Consider the following 24221-nt stretch of genomic DNA (forward strand, 5'->3'; position numbering starts at 1 on the left):
TTTTTTTGTTTTTTTTTAAAGATTTATTTATGCATACACTTCAGAAGAGGAGGTCAGATCTCATTACAGATGGTTGTGAGCCACCAAGTGGTTGCTGGGATTTGAATTCAGGACCTTCGGAAGAGCAGTCAGTGCTCTTAACTGCTGAGCCATCTCTTCAGCTCTGTAGGATGAGAGTCTTAAAGCCCACATCTACTCCACACCTTTTAGTGCCACTCCCTGGGCTGAGCATTTACAAACTATCACACCAACCAATTGGTGGCATCCAGAAAGCTGGTAGGGTACCCAGTGCTGCACAGAAACCAACAGCATCTCCAGATGTTAAGTCATGACCAGTTCCCTTCATAATACCATACCAAAAAAAAAAACAAAAAAAAAAACCTAAGAATAAGTTTAAGAAAAGAAATGTAAGGCTGTACAGAAAACTAGAGAGCACTGTTGGAAGCAATCAAAGAGAATCTAATAGAATGGAAAAAATAGTGTGCTTTTGAATCAGAGAACATAGGTAGTAATGTAACATTGTTTTGGAAATTGCCCTATAGAGTCAACACAGTCACAGCCAGGCTGCCAGATGCCCCTTTTTGTAGAAATTGGTAAAACTGACCCTAAACTGTCTTTTAAAAATATTTGAAACATGTAGGTAGGTATGTTGGCATGTGAATGTGCATGTGGATGTCTACTCATTGAATACCCCTGGGAACTGGAGTCATGGGCTGGGAACTGTCTGATGTGGGAACTGGGACTCAAGCTCGGATCCTCTGGAAGAGCAACGGGTACTCTTAACCGCTGAGTCATCTTGTCAGCCCCTTACCCCACAGTTACCATGCTAACATAAAGGGCATAGACTAACCAGAATGAAATGATATCAGGATGGTGATGGGGAAATCACACCTCCCAGGGTAGAAACCTATGAAACCATAGTAACAGAGGCAGCATGATCTTGGCACAAGGAGAGATACTGGTTAACGGAACACAGTCTGAGCTCAGAAGTAAATCTTCACATATATGGTCATTTAAAAGCTATCTTATGTGTGGGTGTTTATCCTGCATGTACATACCTGGTACCTGGGTATTGATTGGATTCCCTGGAACTGCAGTTACAGTTTTTAATCTCTATGTGGTTGCTAGAAATTGAATCTAGGTCTTTTGCAATAGCAACCAGGACTGCTGCTGTCTCTTTAGCTCACGGACATTTTTAATCAGGCACCAAGGCACTCTCAAGGAACATTATGTGACATTTTCAGCAACAGTGCTTGGAAAGCCATCTATCTGTATGTATGCAGCAGGATGACTTTAGACCTTTGCCCCACACTACAAAGATACATTCAAATTTGATCATAGACCTTAGATGAAAACATAAAACTAATTTTCCTGGCTTTGGATTAAATATTAATTTCACAGTTGTAACATCAATAGCATAAAAGATGAAAGAAGGGAAAAGTGAAATAGAAAACTTTTCTGCTTCTAATGACCATATCAAGACTTGGAAAGACCAGGAAGGCATGGTGGCTCATGCTTGGAATTCCAGCATTTGGGAGGCTTCTGTCAGAGTACGACTTTGAGTTCCAGGCAAGCTTGGTTACACAATCCTGTCTTTCTTAGGGCAACTATTGCTGTGCTCGAACACGATTAGAGGCAGGAGCCAATGCAGAGGTCATAGAGGGGAGCTGCTTACTGGCTTGCTCCTCATGGCTTGTTCAGTTGTCTTTCTTATAGAACATAGGACCATCAGCCCAGGAATAGCATGACCCACAATGGGCTGCACTCTCCCCCAGTCATTCCCCATTGAGGAAATGCCCTACAGGCTTGCCTGTAGCCGATCTTAGGAGGCATTTTCTCAGTAGAGTTTCCCTCCTCTCTGATGACTTAGTCTTGGGTTAAGTTGACACAAAACTAGTCAGCACAGATCCTGCCTCAAAACAAACCACACACACACACACACACACACACACACACACACACACACACATCCTCAAACTAACCACAAAAATCCCCAAAGCTAAAACAAGTGACCACCAAATAAACAACAGCAAACCATCAAAACAAAACAAAAATCCTTCAAAGGATGTAAATACAGCGCTTACAACATGGGGATATGTATTCTTGCAAGTCACATTCCACAAATTCATGAGGAAGGCTGAAAGCTAGGTGAGAAGACAATCCAACTAAAAAATGGATTGACTAGAGATTTCATGAATGTTTTTATAGTATTGGCTGTGCTGGTTAGTTTTTGGTCAACTTGAGACTGGGGTCATCTGGGAAGAGGGAGATGCTTCTGTCAGAAGCTAGGGTGCTTGCCCAGTGTGTGAAGGTCCTAGATTCCATCCACAACACCACAAAAGACAAAAGATGGATATATATCAGAGGTGCACAACACATAGTGCTAAGAGGTCTCAATGGCCAAAATTTGAACATTTTGGGCAGCAAATTATGTTGGCTGATAAATCATTCGTTAGTTCATACTAACAGGTAATGATGTCATTAGTTAATGACATTGGCAAAAGCAACTGAATTTGTTTAGAAGAATTGTAAATGAACTCTGTAGTGTCTGAGCTCTCCAGGGGGTGATTTCACACTCTGTTCCTTCGAAGTGGGCAGTCTTTCTCCCAAAGGGTGGGAGAATAGCTTTAATGGGGGACAAGCATTCTTCTAGTTATCCCAGTGTATCAAAGTGAATATCAACAATGGTCAATCATGACGAAAGAATGTACTCTTGATACATGATTTAAATCTCATTTTATATTTGTAAGCTTCTTCAAAATCCACAGCCCTGATGAAATATGATGATTAAAAGGCAAGTTGGGAAGGAAAGAGTTCATGTATGTATATATATATATATATATATATATATATATATATATATCTTATACATGTATTACTCACACACACACACACACACACACACACACACACACACACGCACGCACGCACGCACGCACATCAGAAAATAGATAGTAGATGAGTTCCTACAAAATACCTTGCCAGTAATTTTCAGAATTATCAGCATCATCAAAAACAGATGCCGCCTGAATCAATGACCATGGCCAAGAGGCAGCCAAGGACACATAGTATTAGAAATAATGCCACTTTTTAGATGGGATTCTGAAGTATAAAAGGATGTTATACAAACACCAAGCTATCTGAAAGAGCTGTGGAACCCTAGTAATAGTGAGCTATGCAGCACTCACTGACTGTAGCAAATGTACAATGGTAATATATGGAGTCAATCACAGCCTAGAGTGGGGAATGTAAAGACAGAGAGAGACAGACATAGATACACACACACACACACACACACACACACATACAAATGCACACACACACACACACACACACGCATGCACACACACACACGCACACACAAAGAAAGACAAAGACATAGAGACACACACAAGAGAGAGAGGAGAGACAGAAAGACAAGCAGACACACACACACACACACACACACACACACACATATCCCAACAAGTTTTGTTTTTTTGAAGGCCCACCCCTACTTGGTCTGTGTTTTGTTACAAAGGTATATAATATGAGCAACTGGAGGTAAAATGTGGTCTCAGCATGATGGATATAGATGAATGAAACCAAGCAGGGACTCCATCTGTATGTAGGTCAGCACTTAAAAAGCAAATAGAGACTTTAGCAAAAAGAATGTCAATGTGGGAAATACATTTTAAAAACAAAAGTGGAGCAAATGTAGTACTTTGAAAGAAAATGTCCCCCACAGGCTCATAGGGTAGGGGTGGCCTTGCTGGGTGAAATGTGTCCTTGGGGGTGGGCTTTGGGGTTTTCAGAAGTTCAAATCATGCCCAGTGTCCCTCTCTTCCTGCTGACTATGGATCTGGATGTAGAACTGTCAGCTCCTCCTTCAGCACGATGTCTGCCTGCATGCCACCACGTTTCCCACTCTGACAATAAGGGACTAAACCTCTGAACTGTAAGCCAGTTCCAATTACATGTTTACCTTTATAAGAGTTGCTGGTGTGGTCACGGGGTCTCTTAGCAGCAATAGAAAACCTAATTAAGACAGCAACTGAATACTTCTTAAGAAAAATTATCTTTATCTCTCTTATTTTAATTGAAAAAAAAAATGTCTATTTTACAAGGCAGCCCAGGTCAGCCTTGAACTTGTGATCCTCCTGCCTTGCTAGGACTACAGGACTATAGGCTTGGCTGCCACACCTGCTAACCTTACCTCTTGTTTCATTTACCTTTCCCTAAACACTTGCTTCTACAACGTAAGTACTGACTCCAGAAAACACCAAGTCATACAGTGAGGGGTGGTGTGGGGTGAGCCTTAAATACGTGACTCCTCAGTCAAATTTGACTATGGCTGGGACATTTGATATGGTCCAGTGACTGACCTGCTGAGTCCTCAGACAACCCTGCAGGGCATGTGACATCCATCCACTGACCTCATTTGAGAGATAAGAAACGGAGTTCGGGCAAGTTGTTTGCCCGAGTGCTAATAGGAAGGGTGGCAGATGCTGCTGTGGAGTCAGTGCCACAACCACAGTGGGCAGCCCTCAGTAGGCTGAGAGAGATACTGCCACTCTCTCTGCTTGTGTCTTTTCCTCACTCTGAACCATCTCCAAGGTTTACAGGGGCATGTGTGATTTTCCTGAATTTACAACTCAGAAATGTGGATGAATCAGTCCTTACAGTAGTGACCTCAGTGAGGGAGTAGACTGTGTGTCTGTCTTCCAGCATTCTCCCCTTAAGACAGATGTTTTTCCATGGTATTCAGTGCAGTGTTTAGAGTTCTATTTGGAGTCAGTCTTGCTGCATGCAGCACTATCTTGATTTTGCACTTTAACACGGCCATTCTTGCCTGTGTTTATCTTTCTGTTTTGGGGATCATTCTTTGGAGAAATGACCAGTCCCAGTAGGACTGTCCAGTCACTGGTCAGATGGCAATGAATGTGGTAAGTGGATGGTGACAGCCATTGGCAGGCTGTGCTAGGACAGTTTCCAGGAATCACAGTTATGTTGAATTGGGATGATGGGGCCAAACCAGAAGAATTAGACTCTATAGCAGTTTTGAATTGGATTGGTTGGGGCAAATGTATTGCCATGTATTGACCTGTATTTTGAGGTTGGCTCCTTTTTTGATAATTAGCTTGGAAACCTTAAAGAAGAAGAATTCAGGCGAGATCCGAGATCAGCCAACCACTGGGGCACGCCAGGAAGCTAGAGAGGTTTCAAGGCTTACCTGATGTCATGTGTTGCAGACTGTGTTTAAAATAAAACTCATATTGCAAGCTTGAAGGTGGCAAGGATACAAAAGGATAATCTGCCAGGTAACTCACGCTAAAGCCAGAACCATGAATGGAAGAAGTCCCTTGGACACTGAATAGGATATTTTCTGAGAGTATCTCAACAACGTAAACCTTCAGATTCTCCAGTACCTTTCAGGCTAGCAGAGGAGCCCTGTCCTGCCAGAGAACTGCTGGCCTCTGGAAAAAAAAAACAAAAACAAACAAACAAACAAACATAAAAAAACCCTCATGTGGGTCAGATGTGTCATGGGCTAATGCTTGTCTTTGTGGGGATCTGCTGTTTTTACCTAATGTTGCCTCTAGCCTTATTATGCAGCATCCCAGCAGGGAAAGTCAGAGTCTGTCCTGGGAGGAAACAGGCCAATCACTCAACTTGGAGGACCTGGGTCATGCATACCTGTATGAAGGCCTAGGGAAAGATAAGTGGAAGCAATTTTTTATTTTTATTTATTTATTTTTTTAAAAGATTTTTATTTATTATTATATGTAAGTACACTGTAGCTGTCTTCAGACACACCAGAAGAAGGCATCAGATCTCATTAGGGATGGTTGTGAGCCACCATGTGGTTGCTGGGAATTGAACTCAGAACCTCTGGAAGAGCAGTCAGTTCTCTTAACCTCTGAGCCATCTCTCTAGCCCCAGCAATTTTTTAAAAAAAAAATGGATTTATTTTTATGTGTATTAGTGTTTTGCCTACATTTATATTTATGTCTGTGCATCACACACTTCCTACAGAAGTTGGAAGAGAACTTTCTCACCCCTGTGATTGGAATTATAGAGTGCCGTTAGCCATCATGTGGGTTCTGGGACTTGAACCCGAGAGGCAGTTTTTTTTAACTGTTGAGCCATCTCTTCAGTGCCATGTGGATCCATCCTGAAGACGTTAGATGAAGGACAGGATATTCATTGGCACAGAATTATTCTCTTTCAAATCAGGATTGAATGTCTTGGAACAATGCCTATGGATGGCATGCTATACATGTCCATTTTGTGTGCGTGTGCATGCTCGAGTGTGTGCACAGGAACACAGTAATGTGTGTCTGTGGAGGCTGGAGAACCATCTAGAGTGTTATCCTCAGAAACACCATCTACCTCCTTTGAGAAAGGCCTTTCACTGGACTGGAGCTCACCAACTAGGTCATTCTGTGTTGCAGGATTTTTCCCTGTCCAATTATATTAAAATATTAATACAGCAGGAGGCCTGTGATGGAGGCAGACACACAGGAAGAAGATCCTGATCCAGCATGGTTTTAAATAACCACAGGTAGTTATGATATAATAAAGGATAGAATAATTGGGATAATTTGTATAATCTAGGTAGGCAGCTTTTATCATCATCAATTTGTTCTTAAATTATTGTATTGGCATCTTGTGAATTGAGAATTTATTAATCTGATTGGTTGATAATAAGTTTCAAGAATTTTGTTTCTAGCGGGTTGCTGGGTGCTGTGGCGGCTGACTGCGGGGTGGACGGTTGTTGCGTGGGGATGGCGTGGCAACCAAGGGAACTCGGGAGCTCTGGCCCACTGGAGAGTTGGCAGGCCGAGAGTAGCTGGATGCAGCACGGGAACATGGCGGTTCTTTTAAAAATGTTTTCCTCAACAATGCTGTCTGACCAATGAGCTCCAGGGATCTTTCTATCTCTCTCTCCCCAACACCACTATGCTCAACATTTTTACATGGAACCTGGGGGTTGAATTTATGCTTGTAAGTCAATCACTTTAACCAGCTGAGCCACCTCTCACACCCTTCTTCCTAGTTTTAATGTGAAGATTCTAACTTATTCACCTGGACTAGATTTGTGCCCTTTGAGAATATGGATGGATCTTTACTAGTGCTCTTAATCATTAATTGCACCTTGAACTGAGTTAAAGAGAGGATGGGAACTGAAGAAGAATGAATGAGCTTGCTGTGTTCTGGAAGGTCTTGTGCCTTAGCAAGATAACCAACCTGAGCACACCCAGAGAAGAAGCACACTTGGTATACATGCCTTGCGGATGTGTGCAATCTCATTAGCGTCTCAACTTGATCTTTGGCGTGAGAGTGCAGTTACCTTAAGGAGTTACTACTGATTTTGAGAGAGTGCGTTTAGGTCAGTGTGGCAGGTTGGTCTCTCTTGGGATGGATGAGGCTCACCTATGTGTGATTTTTGCATCAGCAACATCACCATGCCAGTTAAGATAGTCAAGGTACTTTAAATAACTTTATTCTTAAATTTAACAAGCTCTTATTAGAAACGCTTTGGTATCAATACAATAAAAATATACTGGTTCCCCCGACCCCACTGAGTCATATCAAGTAACTGGAAAAGTTAACATTTGTTGTCCCCAACTTTTTTTTTTTTGAGGAGGGGATTTCCCCCCTCCCCCACAAATAATGATTACTATTTATTTATGTGGCTTACTGTGGGTACACTTATATAGTTTTGGACTTTAGGAACAAGAAGTAAAAGTATTCAGAAGAGACGTTTTCAGGCAATTCTTGGCTTCCTCTTCAGAGGTTGCTCGGGTGGGCACTACAGCTCTCAGATCACCCTTTTCCCCAGCTTGGCCATTCTTATCCTTAAAGCTGTAGATTAAAGTTAAAAAAAAAAAAAAGCAAGTTAGAAAAGAACCACGATTTTGACTCTAAATGACCATTTCATAGAAAGCAGGAAACTTGAGAACATACCTCAGACGGTTTTATCCAACAGCGTGAGCATTGTTTTAGTAGCGTAAAGAGACAGCAGACATAATGAGCTATGGTTAACTTAGGGCAGGCGTAGGTTCAGAGCTAGGAGGAGCCTATGTCTACAAAGGTCAGAAAAATGAGCAGAGCAAACACAGTACAGGCTGATGGCATGTGTTTTTCTCTATCAGCCTACACAGACTCCTTTAAGTCAATGTCTGTCTTTTGTGCATATCCTTAGCTTTGTACCACTGAACGAAAAAAAAAAAAGATACTCAAACTAGGATTAGTGATTAAAATTTTTTTTTTTTTTAAAAAAAATATCATTAAGCTTGGTTGTCCAAAGGCCCTCTGACCTTTGGATAGGCAATGACAAGAATAAGTCTATGTATGAAATGAGATGAAGTGTAATTAAGCGTTAGTGTGTTATTATGCTTTTGAATGGCAGCTGTATCTTTGAGTGTGCTCTACCGCTGATGAAGCATTTTAAAAATGTAGGTGTGGAATTGATAATACTCATTTGGTGTTCCGGTATTAGGCCTTAATACTGAGGGCCTTTGAGTATAGCTGCCTTGGTCATGTTCTAAAAATTGCAAGGTGCGTTCAAGGCATTGAGAAAATGATTATATTAACTACGTAATATTATATTTGTGCGCACAATGGCCCAAGAATTTAGTTAATTGTACAATTTTTCTTTTAACGAAGCAGTAAAAGAAGACATGTTTTTTTTTTTTTTTTTTCCATCTCTAGGCCACACCTCAGTTACCCGTCAACCAAAGCAAGGATCCTATCTTCAGAAGGCCTTTTACAAAAATATGAGAGGGCTTGGGGACCTGCTGCTGTCATGAGGTCGTTTCCCTCCGTGACAGAGGTTAAAAGCATCGCTTTCACTTGAAAGTGGTGAGGAAAGTCACTTCTAACAGCAAGACCAGTGTTCAGGCTGTGAGAATTTCCTCTGCTCGGTCGGCAGGATGGGTGGGCTCTGCTGCTGGAAGCTGCTGGGTGGGGACGCTTGAGCAGGAGCCTGCAACCCCACAGCAGAACAGGCAGGAGGCCAGGCTTCCTGAGGGGCTGCACTTGGGTTTTGTGGCCCCTTGCATTACCAATGCTGAGAGAGAGAGAGCAGGGATTAGGGATTGTTTAAAGGTCGGTTTTAAGACAGGGACAAAATCTTGTTCCCTACAGTTATGCCCCATCTCGAGAGCCTGCAGATAGGTCCTCCCTTGTGTCCCAGGGCATGTCGTGAAGTCAGCTAGCACTAGGATCCCTTTCTCCAAGCCTGCAAAAATAGTTATAGTTCCAGGTGAAGGTGTGCAGAAAGAGCATGCCCAGTCAATGCAAGAATGAACCCCCCCCAATAGTGTGCCTTCTGCTCTCCTCTTGACCCATCTTTTCTGCTCTTCTCTGATCCCAGTCTTGATTTCCTCCAACCACTCAGACACATAGTTTTAGCCGCTTAAACTTGGTAGGAGAGAGGTTTGTGTTTCATGCTCAGTCTCCCATGATCCCTACTGGCTGTTTCTGAATCAATGGTGTGTGAATGCCCCAGAAAGTTTTTCTACCTCTTCATCCCAAAGTACCATTAATAATCTCTATGATCACAGAGCTGAGCCAGAACAAGAATAGGTGTGTGAGGTCTACCAAAGAAAGCAAGCTGTGTAGTTGCTGTTGTTGGGGTTACTCATAGAAAGCTTACTGAAGCCATATAAGAGTGGGTGAGTCTGGACCATATCATGCTTATACAAGCAGATAAAGATAAGATTACCTAAGCATTTCTCTCATGTTCCATGGTGTTCAAAACTTTGCTAAAATACACTGTTGTTAGACTATGCATGCCGGACTAGTTTCTACTTACATACAGTTTTTCAAGTGAGAAACTCCCTCTCTCTCTCTGTCTTTCTGTCTCTGTCTGTCTGTCTCTGTCTGTCTCTGTCTCTGTCCCTCTCTCTGTTTCTTTGTGTGTGTGTGTGTGTGTGATGCATGCACTGAGTGTATGCAGCACACAGGAGGCCAAAGCAGGACTTCAGGTGGCTTTATCTATTAATCCATGCCTTGTTGCCTTGAAATAGAGTCTTTCCTGAAGCCGAAGCTCACTGCTTTGGCTAGGATGGGTGGCCAGGGAACTGCTGGATCTGCCTCTCCTTGCTCCTGCAATGGTGATGTTACAGGCTTGCACACCCATGGCTTTTTATGTGGGTGGTTAGAATTCAAACTCATGTCCCTATTTTGTAGAATAAGTACTCCTCCCTATTGTGCTATCTTCCCATTCTTATGAATAGCTCTTGAGATAAGATTTTGATAAGTACATTTACAAGTGAAAAGAGACAATTCTTAATTACTGTGTCTACCATAACCATTAGTATTTTAAAGGAATTATGTACTATAATAAAACAATTGACTTAAATTGTGGGTTCTTTAGTAATGTAGCATTTCTCTGTGTGTGTGTATATATGTGTATGGGTGTGTGTGTATGCATGCATGTATGTGTGTGTATGTTGAAAAACAATGTACTTGTGAAATTAAAGTATACAGATAGCTATATTCTCAATGTACATAGCTGGCCCCTGAAAGCAAAGCATTGATATAATCTGATTGACTTATTTTTAAAACTCATTCAAACAAACACCTCCACTCTGTGATCTATGTGATGAATTGGAAGGCAGGGATGTAAAACAATATCACAATGAAGGGTAAGGAATTTGGAGCATTCTCTTCACAAGATACTTAGTTTGATAGCACAAGACTTTGTATTGTTACTTTGGAATAGGTTTTCCTGTTTTCATAATTTTATTTCAGTAGCATGATGAGTGTTGTCTGGAAACGTTAGTCACTTCCTGTCATTTTTCTTGGGGTAAATGTGTTAATACGGTTAGGGAAGATGGAGTAGGGGGTGTTTGCAGGAGCTGGCTAGAATCCAACATCAAAACAGGGAGCTTTTGTTTTTGTTTTGTTTTTTTACAGTGTGTCATGCCAATACTTCAGACCATAAATAGAGCGATCCTTTTCTCTACGTTACATGCATTGTTTTAAGAATGAATTTCAAAAGAAACATTTGCCCAGCAAACAAAGCCAATTCTCCAAAAGGATCTGCAGCTTTCCATTGTGGGAGAGCATTCTTCCAGATTCTGAGGAAGACACATGAGAGAGCATTCCCCAAGAGGGTAGACATCCTTCAGACGATTAAATTTATGATGAGCTCACCTAACAAGGACTTAAAAGAATTTAAAAATGTCCCTATTATGGTGTTATTAGCTAAACAAGATTGGACTTATGGCTCAATGAGGGAGAAATATCTTGAATTGCATAGATCCTGACACACTTCTATAAAACTATCAGATTCTACTTTCTTGGATGGCTGGTACTTAATAGCTATTGCTTTTTAATGGTCATTCTTCAATTAGCTACATTTAAAATTACTTTCCATTTCTAACGTTTAGAACCTGTGCATTTGTGTAATTTTACTTAGATTTTTAGGTAAGGTAAACTCAGTTATTCTAATCATGTTTATCAGATTCTTATTCATTTTTCTATAAATGATAATAGTTCTCTGTATCTGAGTGACAGCAAGGAATTTGAAATCGAGGAGCTGTCAATGTGTAGAAAAAGTGTTGCAGTTACTTTTCATTCAATGTTAAAATAGCTCAAAAGATACAAAGCCATAAAAAGTCATAGAGAATGTGAAATGCAGCTGTATAGAAAATAGAAAAAAAAATAACTACACCAAGTTGGAGAAGATTATGAAAAATTGAATCATAGATGATGCAAGATAGAGTTTTTAAAGTTTAGAAAATTAAAGAACCGAAGCAAGTAAACCTATGAGAGTGTAGAGAAAGGAGCTGTAGCAGAGGAACAACACAGAGAAAATAGCATGTCTTCTCTACTTCCTTTTAAAATTAAGGCTACTTGTTAACTTATATGTAAAATGTAAGTCACAGAGAGGCACAGGAAAGTAGTTGTCATTGGATTCTGCTGTGAAAAGTATGTTTCTGATGATCAGCACATTAATTAGCAACCCCAATTATTCACATATGGTTTTGCTCCCTCCCAGAAAACACACTTCCAGTAGCTAAAGGCAGCCTATGCAATATCAAAACAAAGCAAGACAGAGTTTCCACTTTCATTAGTTTTTGAGGTGACTTACTTGGCTTTGCTTATAATAACTCGGATTAGTGTTAATAAAAGCTGTCCAGTGTGTACTAGTTTATGAGGTGGTCACAGACGCAGAGAGTCGTCAGAGCATTTATCAACACAGTGAAGACTGTCACACGAGTGACTGTCACATGAGTGAACAGCAGTGGCATGCCTTGTCCTTTTTATTACCTGTTAAAGAAGGATCCTCAGTCCCATCGCCAGCTACTGGAACATCCAGGGGAGAGTGCCGGGCAGGGCTGCCTAAGCGTTCCTCTTGCTCTTTCAGAGATATGGAATTTTTGTGGGGAGAGTTATGGTTTGTGTTTTCATGAGGACTGACTTCCGCTCTCTTTCTAGGAAGTGGGGTCGGTTTGGCTGGCTGGTAAACCTGACTACAGGGAGCTACGGGATGGTAGGATGGCTTCTCGGCTTGTCCTTCATCATCCTCGGCCTCGTCATCGATCACGACCAGCTCAGCATGGATGACCCCGTCATAGCCCGTCAAAAGCTTCTTTTCTTCCTCGTTATCATCTGCCTGCTGATACCCCATGAAAATCATCGTTACGGGTTCTGTGTCGTCCACACCAGAAGGCAGAGAATGAACAATGTTGTATCTGACATCTTCTGTCTCCTCCTGGCAAGTGGGTGAAGAACCCTGGAGCCCTGAATTCCCGGGACTTGCTCTAGTGGGGCTCAGTTCCATCCTTGGAGAAACTTCTCGTTCCTGCCCGATGCTGGATTCTTCCCAAGGACTGGCTATCCTCTTTTGCTGGGTGTGGACCATCTCTTCCACTTGCTGAACCATTGATCGGGGCTGAGGTGTTGGCCGAGTGGGGCTGGCGTGAGTGGGACCATTGCTTCTCCTCTCTGAGAGCCCATCGGTCATACTGTGCACAGATTCATTTGTATGGTTGCCCAGTCCGTTAGTTTTCATCATTATCCTTTCTTGAAAATTTGGTCCAGGGCTTATAACTCTTTCTCTCTGTGGCGTCACAGGCCTGCAAAACGGATTGGCATACACAGGCTCATGGTACTCTGTGGGTGATTTAGAGTTCCTCTCTGAGGCTTGTCTTAGGAGATCCTCCACTTCGACGGGTGCGAGGCCGTCGGTGCCATTGTAGGTTGTGTTCCGATTGGAGCTAACTGCGTAGACTGATTTCTGCCGGTCCTCATACACCTTTATTCCTGTGCTTTTAAAGTCATCTGATGGGAGCGGTATTGAAGACAGAACCACGCTCTCTCCAGTCTTCAAATCTTTTTCAACTTTAATTTCCATGGCATACAAAGCTGTTAAAAGACAAATTAAACACACGGTTTAGCACCCCCTTTCTCTTATAAACTAATTTGTTTACTTTTACACCCTTTGATAGTCTCTTACATGACATTGAAAAACCTCAAACCCAGGGGTGGTGGTGCACACCTTTAATCCCGGTACTCAGAAGGCAGAGGCAGGTGAATCTCTGTGAGTTCAAGGTCAGCCTGGTCTACAGAGCAAGTTCTAGGGTAGCCATGGATACACAGAGAAACCCGGTCTCAAAAAACCAAACCAACAAAAAAAAACCAACCCTCCCCACTAATCCTCCGGATTTGGGTGCCGGAGAGATGGCTCTACAAGAAGGCCTGAGATACATTCCTAGCACTCATGTGAGGAGGTCCACAAACTTTAACTCCACCTCCAGGGGATCTGAATCCTGTATGAATGCGTTACACATAAACTTATTCAGGCACACATATATACACATAAGATGCATCTTTAATTCTTTTTTTGTTTTACCAATTAGTTCTAAAACAGCCGACTCTGGGTAACATGGTGTCCAAGGAAGTGTAGCATTTTGGAAAAATGATTTGAAGGACTCAGTAGGAGAACTAGATCCACACAGTTGGTATTCTCACAGGGAACCAAAAGATACCCCTTCCCAATCAATAGAAATGACCAGCCAGATGTATACACTCTTGCTTACACATTAAGGAGAATCTCTTTACTTAGGAAGAACCCCACAGTGAAGACCATGGCAGGTTAAGTACCTAGCAGTATAATTTGTTAAGCTACATCTTTGTTGGAAGCTCAGCTGCCTACTGACACCGCAAAGTGCTCTAAGGCCTTCACAGTGTGGAGGAAGCTAAGACGTGGCAACTATAGTGCAGAGGCTGGAATTTAATTTAAAAATTAAAAAAAAAACATTTATTTACATGTATGGCTATTTTGCCTGCACGCATATCTGTGCACCGTGTATATGCCCAGTGCCTGAGGAAGCTAGAGAAGGGCTTCAGATCCCCTGGAACTTTACCTATAGATATTTGTGAGCTGTTGGGAATTGAACCTGGGTCATCTGCAAGAGCAGCAGGTGCTCATAATTGATGTCCCCTCTCTCCAGGCACCTCCCCTTTATCATCCTAATTTAATATGACTGTTAAGTAGATGGAGGGCTTGACATAGAGCAATATAAACTCTCCCAGAGTTGACTGGTGAAGGTGGGGGGAGGGGATAGAGGGAAATGGGGGGGGGTCAGGGGGTTGAATTCTGTCTCGTGGTCCAGGTAAGAGCGCCATGGCTGGAACTTTAACAGATGAAGGGGCAGCATTCTTTGTAGACATAGAGCATGTGAATGCTTGTTTTTGGTATATTTTCCTATAGCTCATCTTGTATTTCTTGTCTCCTCTGTTGCCTGATGGGCTGTAGCTTTCCCTGGGTACCCAATTAAGTCTGCAAGATCCCTGCCCGTCGTCGTCTCCCTACCTCACCTCTCTCCCTCAGTTTTCTGCACTGTACTCCCTAAATGGTTAATTTGGTGAATATCTACCATGTGCCTAAGTGAGCTTGGTGTAGAGTATTTATTCACTAAATATCTGTTGAGCGAGCATGGGCTGCTCCCTGCAGACAGAGAATAGGTTCTCCTTCAGTTCTAAAATCCAAAGTTTTCTCCTGTGGCCGAACCTTCATTTTCCTAGAGGCTTTACGACATTTGTTTTATGAAAATCATTATCCCACGAAGATAAATAATGCCCAACCTTCCCTAGAAAACATTTTCACTTGAAAAATATTTTAGTTACTCAATTATCTACCTGATGAGATTTTTTTGAGCAGAGAAGGTTTAAAGCATTTTTTGCCTGTCTCAGGTCTTACCTTACTTGTTCTTGGTTATTTTGGTTAGGAGCAAAATGCATGGAATAAATATCTCACCTTCATTATCCCTAACTGTATAAGCACCAGGATCTGTCCCATAGCACTGGGAACTTTGTACATTGGACCTTTGCCTAAAAGGGGAAACATAACCCAATTGTATAAAATCTGAAATTGAGGGGGCCAAGGATATGGCTTAGTCGGTAAAATCATTTGCTGCCTGATGACTTGAGCTCAATCCCAGGAACCAATATTAAAAAAAATAAGCCAGATGTGATGGTATATATCTGTTCTTAGGTGAGAAGGGATGCAGAGACAGAATTGGTTTGAAACGTATGGTCCAGATAGCCTGCAGAATGTTGTACATTGGCGGACACAAGAGAAACCCTGCCTCAAACAAGGGAGGAAGAGAGAACTGAATCTCAAAAGTTTTCCTCTGATCTCTATATGAATGCTGTGGCCCATGTGCATCCACAGTCACACACACTATATACACACATACACACCTATACATACATAATAGATGTAACACATACATACATAATACAATACATGCATAGATAATATGTACACAACACATACAATACATACATAATTCATACAATACATATGTATACAATACATAAAATACATACTACATAATACATACCATACATACCACATACAATACATACATAATACATACAATACACACATACATAATACATACAATACATGCACAGATAATACATATATAACACTTACAACACATGCTTAGATAATACATATATAACACACATACATAATACATACATACAATACATACACAACATAAAATACATACATACATAATACATACAATATATACATAGCACATACAATACACGCAATATATAAATAATATATAATACATACATAATACACACACACACACACACACTAATCTTAAAGACATCTGAAATGAATGTGTTGTTCAGTGCAGGTTCTCACATACCTTTTCTGTTTTGTTCATCATCTGGTCCTTCGTTTCTTTCCTTTCTTAATCGGGAAGGTATGTAGGAACTTGGAAGGTCAGGGATATTAGCATAGATGTCCTCGATTGACTCTGTAAAGTTGGTATGAATTCAAAACACATGTAAGATATTTATAATGGTGAAACAAGGCCAGTGATTTTGTGAAAATTACCTTGCTTCAACCTGAAACAGGCTGCTTTAAAACGTACCTTCTGGGATTTCTTCTTTTTCCACCTTCACGGACTGTAAGATAAAAGATTTCCATAATGAGCTTAGTTCAAAAACAGGAAAACACACATCTAGAAATACTTGGCAGGATTATAGAGTGTAGTGTTTGTGGATTCGTCTGAGGGAATCATAGCCCGAAGCTGAGTTACACTTACTCTTATTATGTCTTCTGTGGTCTTCTCGATCGACTTCAGCTTCTTTAGAATTGCCTCTTCATTGGCTGAGATTTGCAGTTCAGCCTTTTCAAGATCTTGGATCTCTTTCTCAAGCCTGACATTAAAGAAGATAGATTTCTTAATGCTTGATGTGGTACATGCAGGGGTCTCGGATGTGTCTTTCTCACATGCAGACTCCTATGAGACATCTTCCAAGCATGTGGCTGGCGTTGGCCAAGCATCATAGCTTCACATCAAGTCCCACACTTAATGCACAGGTTTTCAACACTTGAACAATTTTTACTCCGAGTCTGATTGCTTATATTTTATTTAGTTTTACATAGGGACTTCTCAGGTATAAAGGTTAATTTTGATGGCCGATTAGACTAAATCATCCCCAGGACATCAATAGAGCGTACCGTTGGGCTTGTCTGTGAGGGTTATTCCGGGGAGATTAAACCGAGATGAGGAGACCCACTGTCGCCAGGCCTGAGGACTCAGACAGAATAGAGATGGAGGAATGAAAGAGCTCACTGGGTACCAATTTCTCTGTCTGTCTGTCTGTCTGTCTCTGTCCCTCTCTCCCTCTCTCTCCCTCTTCCCTCCCTCTTCTTCCCCTACTCTCTGTCTTGAGTGTGATCAGCTGCTGCAGGTGGCTCGTATTTCTGTGCCCTCCCTGGCATTACAGATTATATCTCCTCAAGCCATGGGTCCCAATAAATCCTTCCTGTTTTAAGTTGCTCATTTGTCACAGGGATGAGAAAGCTCACTAGCATGTTAGCGAAGCATTCGGCTTTGTCCTCATTTTCTTTGTTGCAATGGTTAAAGTTGCTTCCACACAAACCAGAGTAATTTATTCCATAAAGAGGCTCCTTAGGCTGGAGGTGGTTGCACAGGCTTGGTTGTAGAGCTCTGGAGTCTGAGGCAGGAAGACTGAGGCTTTGAGGCTAGCCTGAGGTACATACAACATGGTTTCAAAACCAGGGTGAGAGTTTGCAGTCTACAGAGTGAATTCCAGGACATCCAAGGCTACACACAGAGAAACCTTGTCTCAAGCATACACCTCCCACCCCACAACCCAAACGGACATAGTCTCACTGTATAGCAGTCAACTGTCCCACTGCATGAGGACTCACTGTGAAGATCAAGCTGTCCTAGGACTTGCAGAGATTTGCTGGCCTCAGTCTCCTGAGTGCTGAGATTAAAGAATTGTGCCACCACACCTGGCCCTTGTACATTCAAACATCAGAAATGACACTGTTTTAAGCTCCTTGAGCACTGTGCTCTTTTCTGAGTAGGATGAAGAGATGAAGAAATGGACAAGATGCTAATATTTTTTTAAATTAAGATTTATTTATTTATTTTATGTATATGAGTACATACTATAGCTGTACAGATGGTTGTGAGCCTTCATGTGGTTGTTGGGAATTGAATTTAGGACCTCTACTTGCTCTGGTCAACCCCGCTCACTCCGGCCCAAAGATTTATTTATTGTTATAAATAAGTACATCGTAGGTGTCTTCAGACGCACCAGAAGGGGGCATCAGATCTCATTACGAGTGGTTGTGAGCCACCATATGGTTGCTGGGATTTGAACTCAGGATCTTTGGAAGAATAGTCAGTGCTCTTACTAACTAATCCATCTCACCAGCCCTACTAATATTCAGTAGTGTGATAGTAGATATGCATAGCCTGATAATGCACAAAGGAACGGACAGAGAGATACACACTCATGGACGGTTACACATACTCTGAGCTTATAGCAGCATGCGAATGAATTTCAGGACCCTCTGCTCTGCATGATTCCATAAACCCTGACAGCTGCAGTTACCAAGGCTGGCTCTTCCAGCCATGAAACACGTGTAGTCTTTGCCAGACACTCTGAGCTTGAAAGTCAGCTGCCTTGGAGGACCGCTGATTTGACATAGCAGCTGGTCCAAGAGATGCCAGCTGTGGATATTCATGTCAGCTAACATAATTGTCAGTTTGCTTGGCCTCTTTCTTGAAGATGGCCATGGGTCTGGCTGCTCCAGAATCTTAGGCCACTGTCACACCATTAAAAAATCCCAGGGATGTGATTGTCTTGGCTATTCTACTCATTGTGTTCACTCCAGGTCTGATATTGATGTAGCCTCTGGGTATTTGTAGGCCATTTATGGCTGAAGAGGTTATCTTGAGCATCATACAACTTTAAGTGAATTATAGTACCTCTGGTTTCTTAGGAGATGCTTGCCATTAAAAAAAAAAAATCATCCAGGCCTCTGGTAGCATTTCCGCATCAGCAGAATTGTAAAGTGAATTCTGAATTATGAAATGTGTGTTCGGCTACTCTGGTAGAATGGAGAGCAACTAAAAGGGTTAGATCTGGACTCTAGAGTTTTTGCTATACATTATAGTCAATTTCTTTAACCTCCATGAAACTCAGCTTCACAATATACATAGTGAGAATAACAGTACCTGCCTTGTTTTGTTCAGATGTTAGGTGACACTAGAAGAGATGGCGATGATTATCTAGGCCAGTTGGACATGACAGGTGGCAGGCATGAGCCCATTCTCAAAAGGGTTCTCAAGGCTTTCCATAACACGTTCTACCGTTGTCTCCTTTCAATACCCACCTAAGGGCTCTCTTCCCAATATGTGTGTTAGACACGGGGTGTAAAGGGGAACCTGGGTAGAAACGAGGAGGTTCAAAGGCCCTTAAATCTCGGACCCCACTGTGGAATGAAAGAAATGTAGGCTTGAATTCTGTTTCATTGGCCAACTTCCTGTGTGACCCGAGACTAATCACTGAGACAAATCTTTGTCTTCATTTATTTGTGCATCCACATAAAAATGTTTATTGAGTGTATTCACTGTACCAGGAACTATTCTATATGGTATTGATATGATAGTAAAAAATGGAGAGGTTGATACTTTAGCAGAAAACAGTGCATTAACACACAGGCTGGAAGGTTGTTGTGTGAAAGGTCTGATGTAAAATGTTTATAGTTCACAAATTGTTTATGTTATTCATTCAATTATTTCCCCCTTATTTTTACTGTATAACACTTCAATTGTGTGTGTGCACATGAGTATGCGTGTGTGTGTGTGTGTGTGTGTGTGTGTGTGTATAGAATTTCTATTTTGTATCCATAAAAATGCAGGCCAGGGCTAGATGGTTTCTAGGCCATAGTTTGCCAGCTCCTGCATTAATAATTGTACATATGTATGCCTGTGTGTCTGTTTGTATATGCACATACACACCTAGTTACATATATATTATACATTTAACAAACATATGTGTGTATAAGCACATATCTATTTCTGTATGAAAAGTATTTCCATAAAAAAGCATAATGGATTACCAGGATTAAGGGCACATAATATTGTTCTGGAGACGATGTCTTTAAACAAATGTTGTTTGTGACAATGAATGAGTGCAGAGTGTAAAAATATGATCTCTAGAGAGCAGGGTACCTAAAAGACTTGAGGTAAAAGCAGAAAGAGTACAGAGGAGAGAGGCAAATGAATGAGGGGAGACACAGGTAGCAGGAGTGTATAGGACACTTGGACATAGGAAGGTTTGTGGACTGGGGTGGGGGGATGTCTATTGCCATATCACTCTCAGGAGCTAAGCAGGGTCAGGACTGGTTTCTGGATGGATGGGAGACTGCATGAATAAAGCAGCATGGAGATTAGCTATTAGTATGGTCTAAGGTAGTGCAGCTAGGAAAATGAGAAACGATGAGGTCGTGAGAATATTTAAAAGGGAGAACTTCCAGATGAAAGAGAGAGAGAGAGAGAGAGAGAGAGAGAGAGAGAGAGAGAGAGAGAGAGAGAGAGAGAGAGAGAGAGGAGAGAAGGGATGTTGCCATTGTTAGGATCTGAGTAACTAGAAACCCACAAATGTAACTGGTTGAACTGAAATTGGGAGGCTAGTGGTTAAATCTCAGACAGTCAGTTGTGATACAAGGGTTCTTAACGTAAAGGTAGAGCCCAGAGGAGTCTGGGTTTGAATCCATGAATTTGGAAGTAAGTATGTATAGCCATATGCGTGGGTTTCCTAAATCCCACATACATATTAACTTCTTGGAAAATAAAAGAGAAAGATAGAAATTCCAATCTTTTTGTTTGTTTGTTTGTTTTAAATAAGCATGTAGGACAGTGATGGCATATGCCTTTAATCCCAACACTAAGGAGACAGAGGCAAGAGGATCTCTGTGAATTTGAGGTCAGCCTGGGCTATAAAGCAAGTTCTGGGACAACCAAGATTTTTTTGTTTTTGTTTTTGTTTTTTTTAAAGATTTATTTATTTATTGTTATATGTAAGTACACTGTAAGCAGTCCTCAGACACACCAGAAAAGGGCATCTGATCTCATTACAGATGGTTGTGAGCCACCATGTGGTTGCTGGGATTTGAACTCAGGACCTTCGGTAAAGCAGTCAGTGCTCTTACCCGCTGAGCCATCTCACCAGCCCCCAAATTCCAATCTTTATGGCCCATATGGTGGAAGGAAGAACTGACTCCTGCAGGATGTCATCTGACCTCCACAGGCACACTGTCGTACACATAGACTCCTTACCACTCTCTAACAAGTAAATACACATGTATCCAAGGCTAAATACCCATCAAGGCTTAACTAAGAAAAGAAGTGGAGTGCACAGCAAACGCTCATTTCTTCCTGTCTGCCTGGCTAGTATCATCTTGGCATGTGTTGGGTATCGTTTCCCTCTGAAGGAAGGCAGAGGATAAGATAATGCTGTGTGAGTCACACGAATGGTTTTAGGATAATATGATAAGAATATGGGGCTGGAGGCTTGCTGGCCATCACAGCATTTGCTAATAAGTGTTTGTGAAGCTTTTCCAGGCTTAGGCTGGGAGTCATATTACCAAGAGTCTTCGGGCTGATGATACATCATGATGCTTGTGGGGACTAAACAAAAAAACAATGCTTCCCCTTAGTTCTCATCTCCTTGGTTTCAACTGGGATAGTAAGGAAACATCTTGGTGGTAATTATTCAGAAGCCTCTCGAAGTAGGAGCACACTGATGGAAACCTTCTCTTGTAGTTTCCACTGGGTGCCAAACTTAATTCTTTCTTATTGTGTCTTATGTCTGTGATTTATGGATGCCATGGAGTGAATCTAAAGGAGAGTGACCAAGAATAAAGAACTAGAAATTCTCATCGTCCCTCTACTTGCTTAGGATTCAGCAATACTCGAGAGCTCAGACTCTCTATGTAGCAGGGATGGCTAAGCACAGGGTGGGAACACAGTCCCTTCCTGCTCCATCCCTTGCCACCTGGAGGTCAAAGACAGCTTGACTAATGTCACATTCCATGTGCCACACATTAACACAAGCTCCACTCTCATACACAGAGAAGTGTGTCCCTTATTGTATAGCTTAAGTCTTGTATGACCAGCTTTCCTTCCTCAATCATGGTTGCATAGATGACGTATTAACTAAGCCTCCTGGTGAAAGATATTTTCAAGAGTAGACACCTTGCTTTGTCTGCTGGGACTGAGACCTTTTACTTTAGACATCTGCCATATTGTTTGCTTTGCAGTTAATCATTCACCTGAAAGAGACAACCTGAATTTACAACTTGTTCCCTTGAACCCCTCCTCTCCCCCTCCCTAAAAGCCCAACAAGAGAAGGCTAACAACAGAAAGGGAGCTGGTCTGGATAATTGCTTCTGTCAATACATCAGGTGTTTGAGAACCATTAAGATGTATGATAGAGTTACAACCAGAAGGCAAGAAACCTCTTTTTGAATCTCTCTGGTAGAGTGGTCCTCAAAGCTCCGTGAGATGTTTGTGAAGTCTGGAGATGCCTTTTGGTTGTCATGGCTGGGTACTGGAGTGCTACTGGAATCTACCAAGCAGAGGCTTGGAATGCTGCTAAATACCCCACAATGCAAAGAAACAGTTATCTCATAAGATGATGCCTTGTAGAGTATGGTTGTCTTCCTGTTACATGTCTTAGGAAAGATGTGCTTATCACCTTGTTCTAAAATTTTTATTGTCTCTTCTCTTTTTTTCTTTTCCAACATACATTTGTGTGAATCTGTCTGCCAACCCCTCCCCATTCAAAGGCCATATAAGAACATATTTATTTCTGTTTTAAAGGTTAATTGGTGTAGTGTTTAACTTAGGGTCTTAGACCAAACCTCTTCCAAATAAATCTGGCAAAGAGGAAGAAATCAGCTATTATAAAAGAGGAGCTGAGGGACTAGAGAGATGACTCAACGGTTAAGAGCACATGTTGTTCTTGCAGAGGGGATTAGCTCCCCTCACTCTCACAGTGGTTCACAACCATCTTTAACTTTGCTTCCAGGGAATCCAGTGACCTTATTTGACCTCTTTTAGTACAGGCATGCACATGGCACATATCTATACATGCAAACTAACACACACATACACATAAAATGGTGAAAGTAAATCTAAAAAAAAACCTGAGACATTGAGAAGCTATATACACATTTAAATGCACATGCATGTATATATAGCTATATATTCATATATCTGTACATATGTACACATACATATTGGTATATATGCATAATACCCATAAGAGTTAATTTTTTTTTAAAGAAGAAAATCATATGGGGATGCTACTGGGGCTAACTGCAACCTTCATCTGATTGCATTTCAGTGGATGGCTTAGAATTTCCTTAAGTGCTGCTCTCTGGTCTTTAGGAAGTATAACCTTTCAAAATGGGAACTGAGCTCCTTGAATTGCTGATTCAGTTTGGTGAGAGGGAGGCAGCAGAGGAAAAAAAAAACTCCTTTCTGGTGCCTCTAGGCTGTGAGGCGGGACCTAATAGATGAGTCCATATCTCTCTTAACTTCTGAGAGATGGTGGTCAGTCATCATGTGCCAATTTAGATAAGTAGAGTACATGAGAAAGCATTCTCAATGCTATCCATTATTGGAATCTTTCTTTTCCTTGCCTATTTGCTTATGGGGAAAAGAGGGCTATTTCTAAGAGTTCCATACATGAAGACAGGTGGCTTTCACTTTGTGCTCTGTGGTAATAACCTCCCTTAATGATTGAGAGATAATATCCTCAGTCCAATTCCAACAAGAAAACTTAAAATTTCTTTCTTTTCTCTCAGAGAAAAAGATTGCACCTACATTCTGGATATGTCAAGAAGAGGTTATTTCAGATGGCAATTTCCCCACAGCTAAAGGTCCATTTATCTCTTTCAGTTTTTGTTTGTTTGTTTGTTTTTTGGCATTAACAAGAACTAACAGTTTGATGGAGTTCACCATTAGGAGCCAAACAGACTGGAGCTCATGAGGAAAACTATAACCACCAGTCCAATTTAAAAGCTTATAGCCAAAACTTTTCAGTACCGGACATGTTAGTGATTAGAAAATGTTCAACAAGTGTTCCATATTGACCCAGTACTAACTATGGCCCAATTAATTCTTATAGCCACCTATGAGTAGCTTTCTCGTTCCACTGAATGTATGAGCAAACAGAGCACCCAAATAAGCAACTAATCCTGAGGCTCATAGGCAGTGTGAGGGCCGCATAGAAAGTGAAAGCAAATCTCTGCCTGTTCTTACTCAGTTAGCCACTGTGGAAATAAGTCTATGGAGCTGAGGGGTTTGCAGCCCCTTAGGAGGAACAACAATATGAACTAACTAGTACCCTCGGAG

The 24221-nt window shown here is 41.5% G+C and overlaps 1 protein-coding gene across 1 annotated transcript in view; it reads right to left on the reverse strand.

The window, feature by feature from the left end:
- Positions 1–7470: 7470 nt before the first annotated feature.
- The window catches only part of Palmd (palmdelphin), a 52920-nt gene continuing 36169 nt past the window's right edge, over positions 7471–24221 (reverse strand). The window contains exons 5-9 of the mRNA XM_031375289.1: positions 16575–16689; positions 16401–16434; positions 16173–16283; positions 12268–13365; positions 7471–7848 (exon numbers count right to left, since the gene is read on the reverse strand). Of these exons, the coding sequence (XP_031231149.1) occupies positions 7805–7848; positions 12268–13365; positions 16173–16283; positions 16401–16434; positions 16575–16689 (1402 nt within the window). The 3' untranslated portion in view covers positions 7471–7804. The remainder of the gene's footprint in view (positions 7849–12267; positions 13366–16172; positions 16284–16400; positions 16435–16574; positions 16690–24221) is intronic.

This window comes from Mastomys coucha, unplaced genomic scaffold (genome assembly GCF_008632895.1).
Source record: "Mastomys coucha isolate ucsf_1 unplaced genomic scaffold, UCSF_Mcou_1 pScaffold16, whole genome shotgun sequence".
Classification (NCBI taxonomy): Eukaryota; Metazoa; Chordata; class Mammalia; order Rodentia; family Muridae; genus Mastomys; species Mastomys coucha.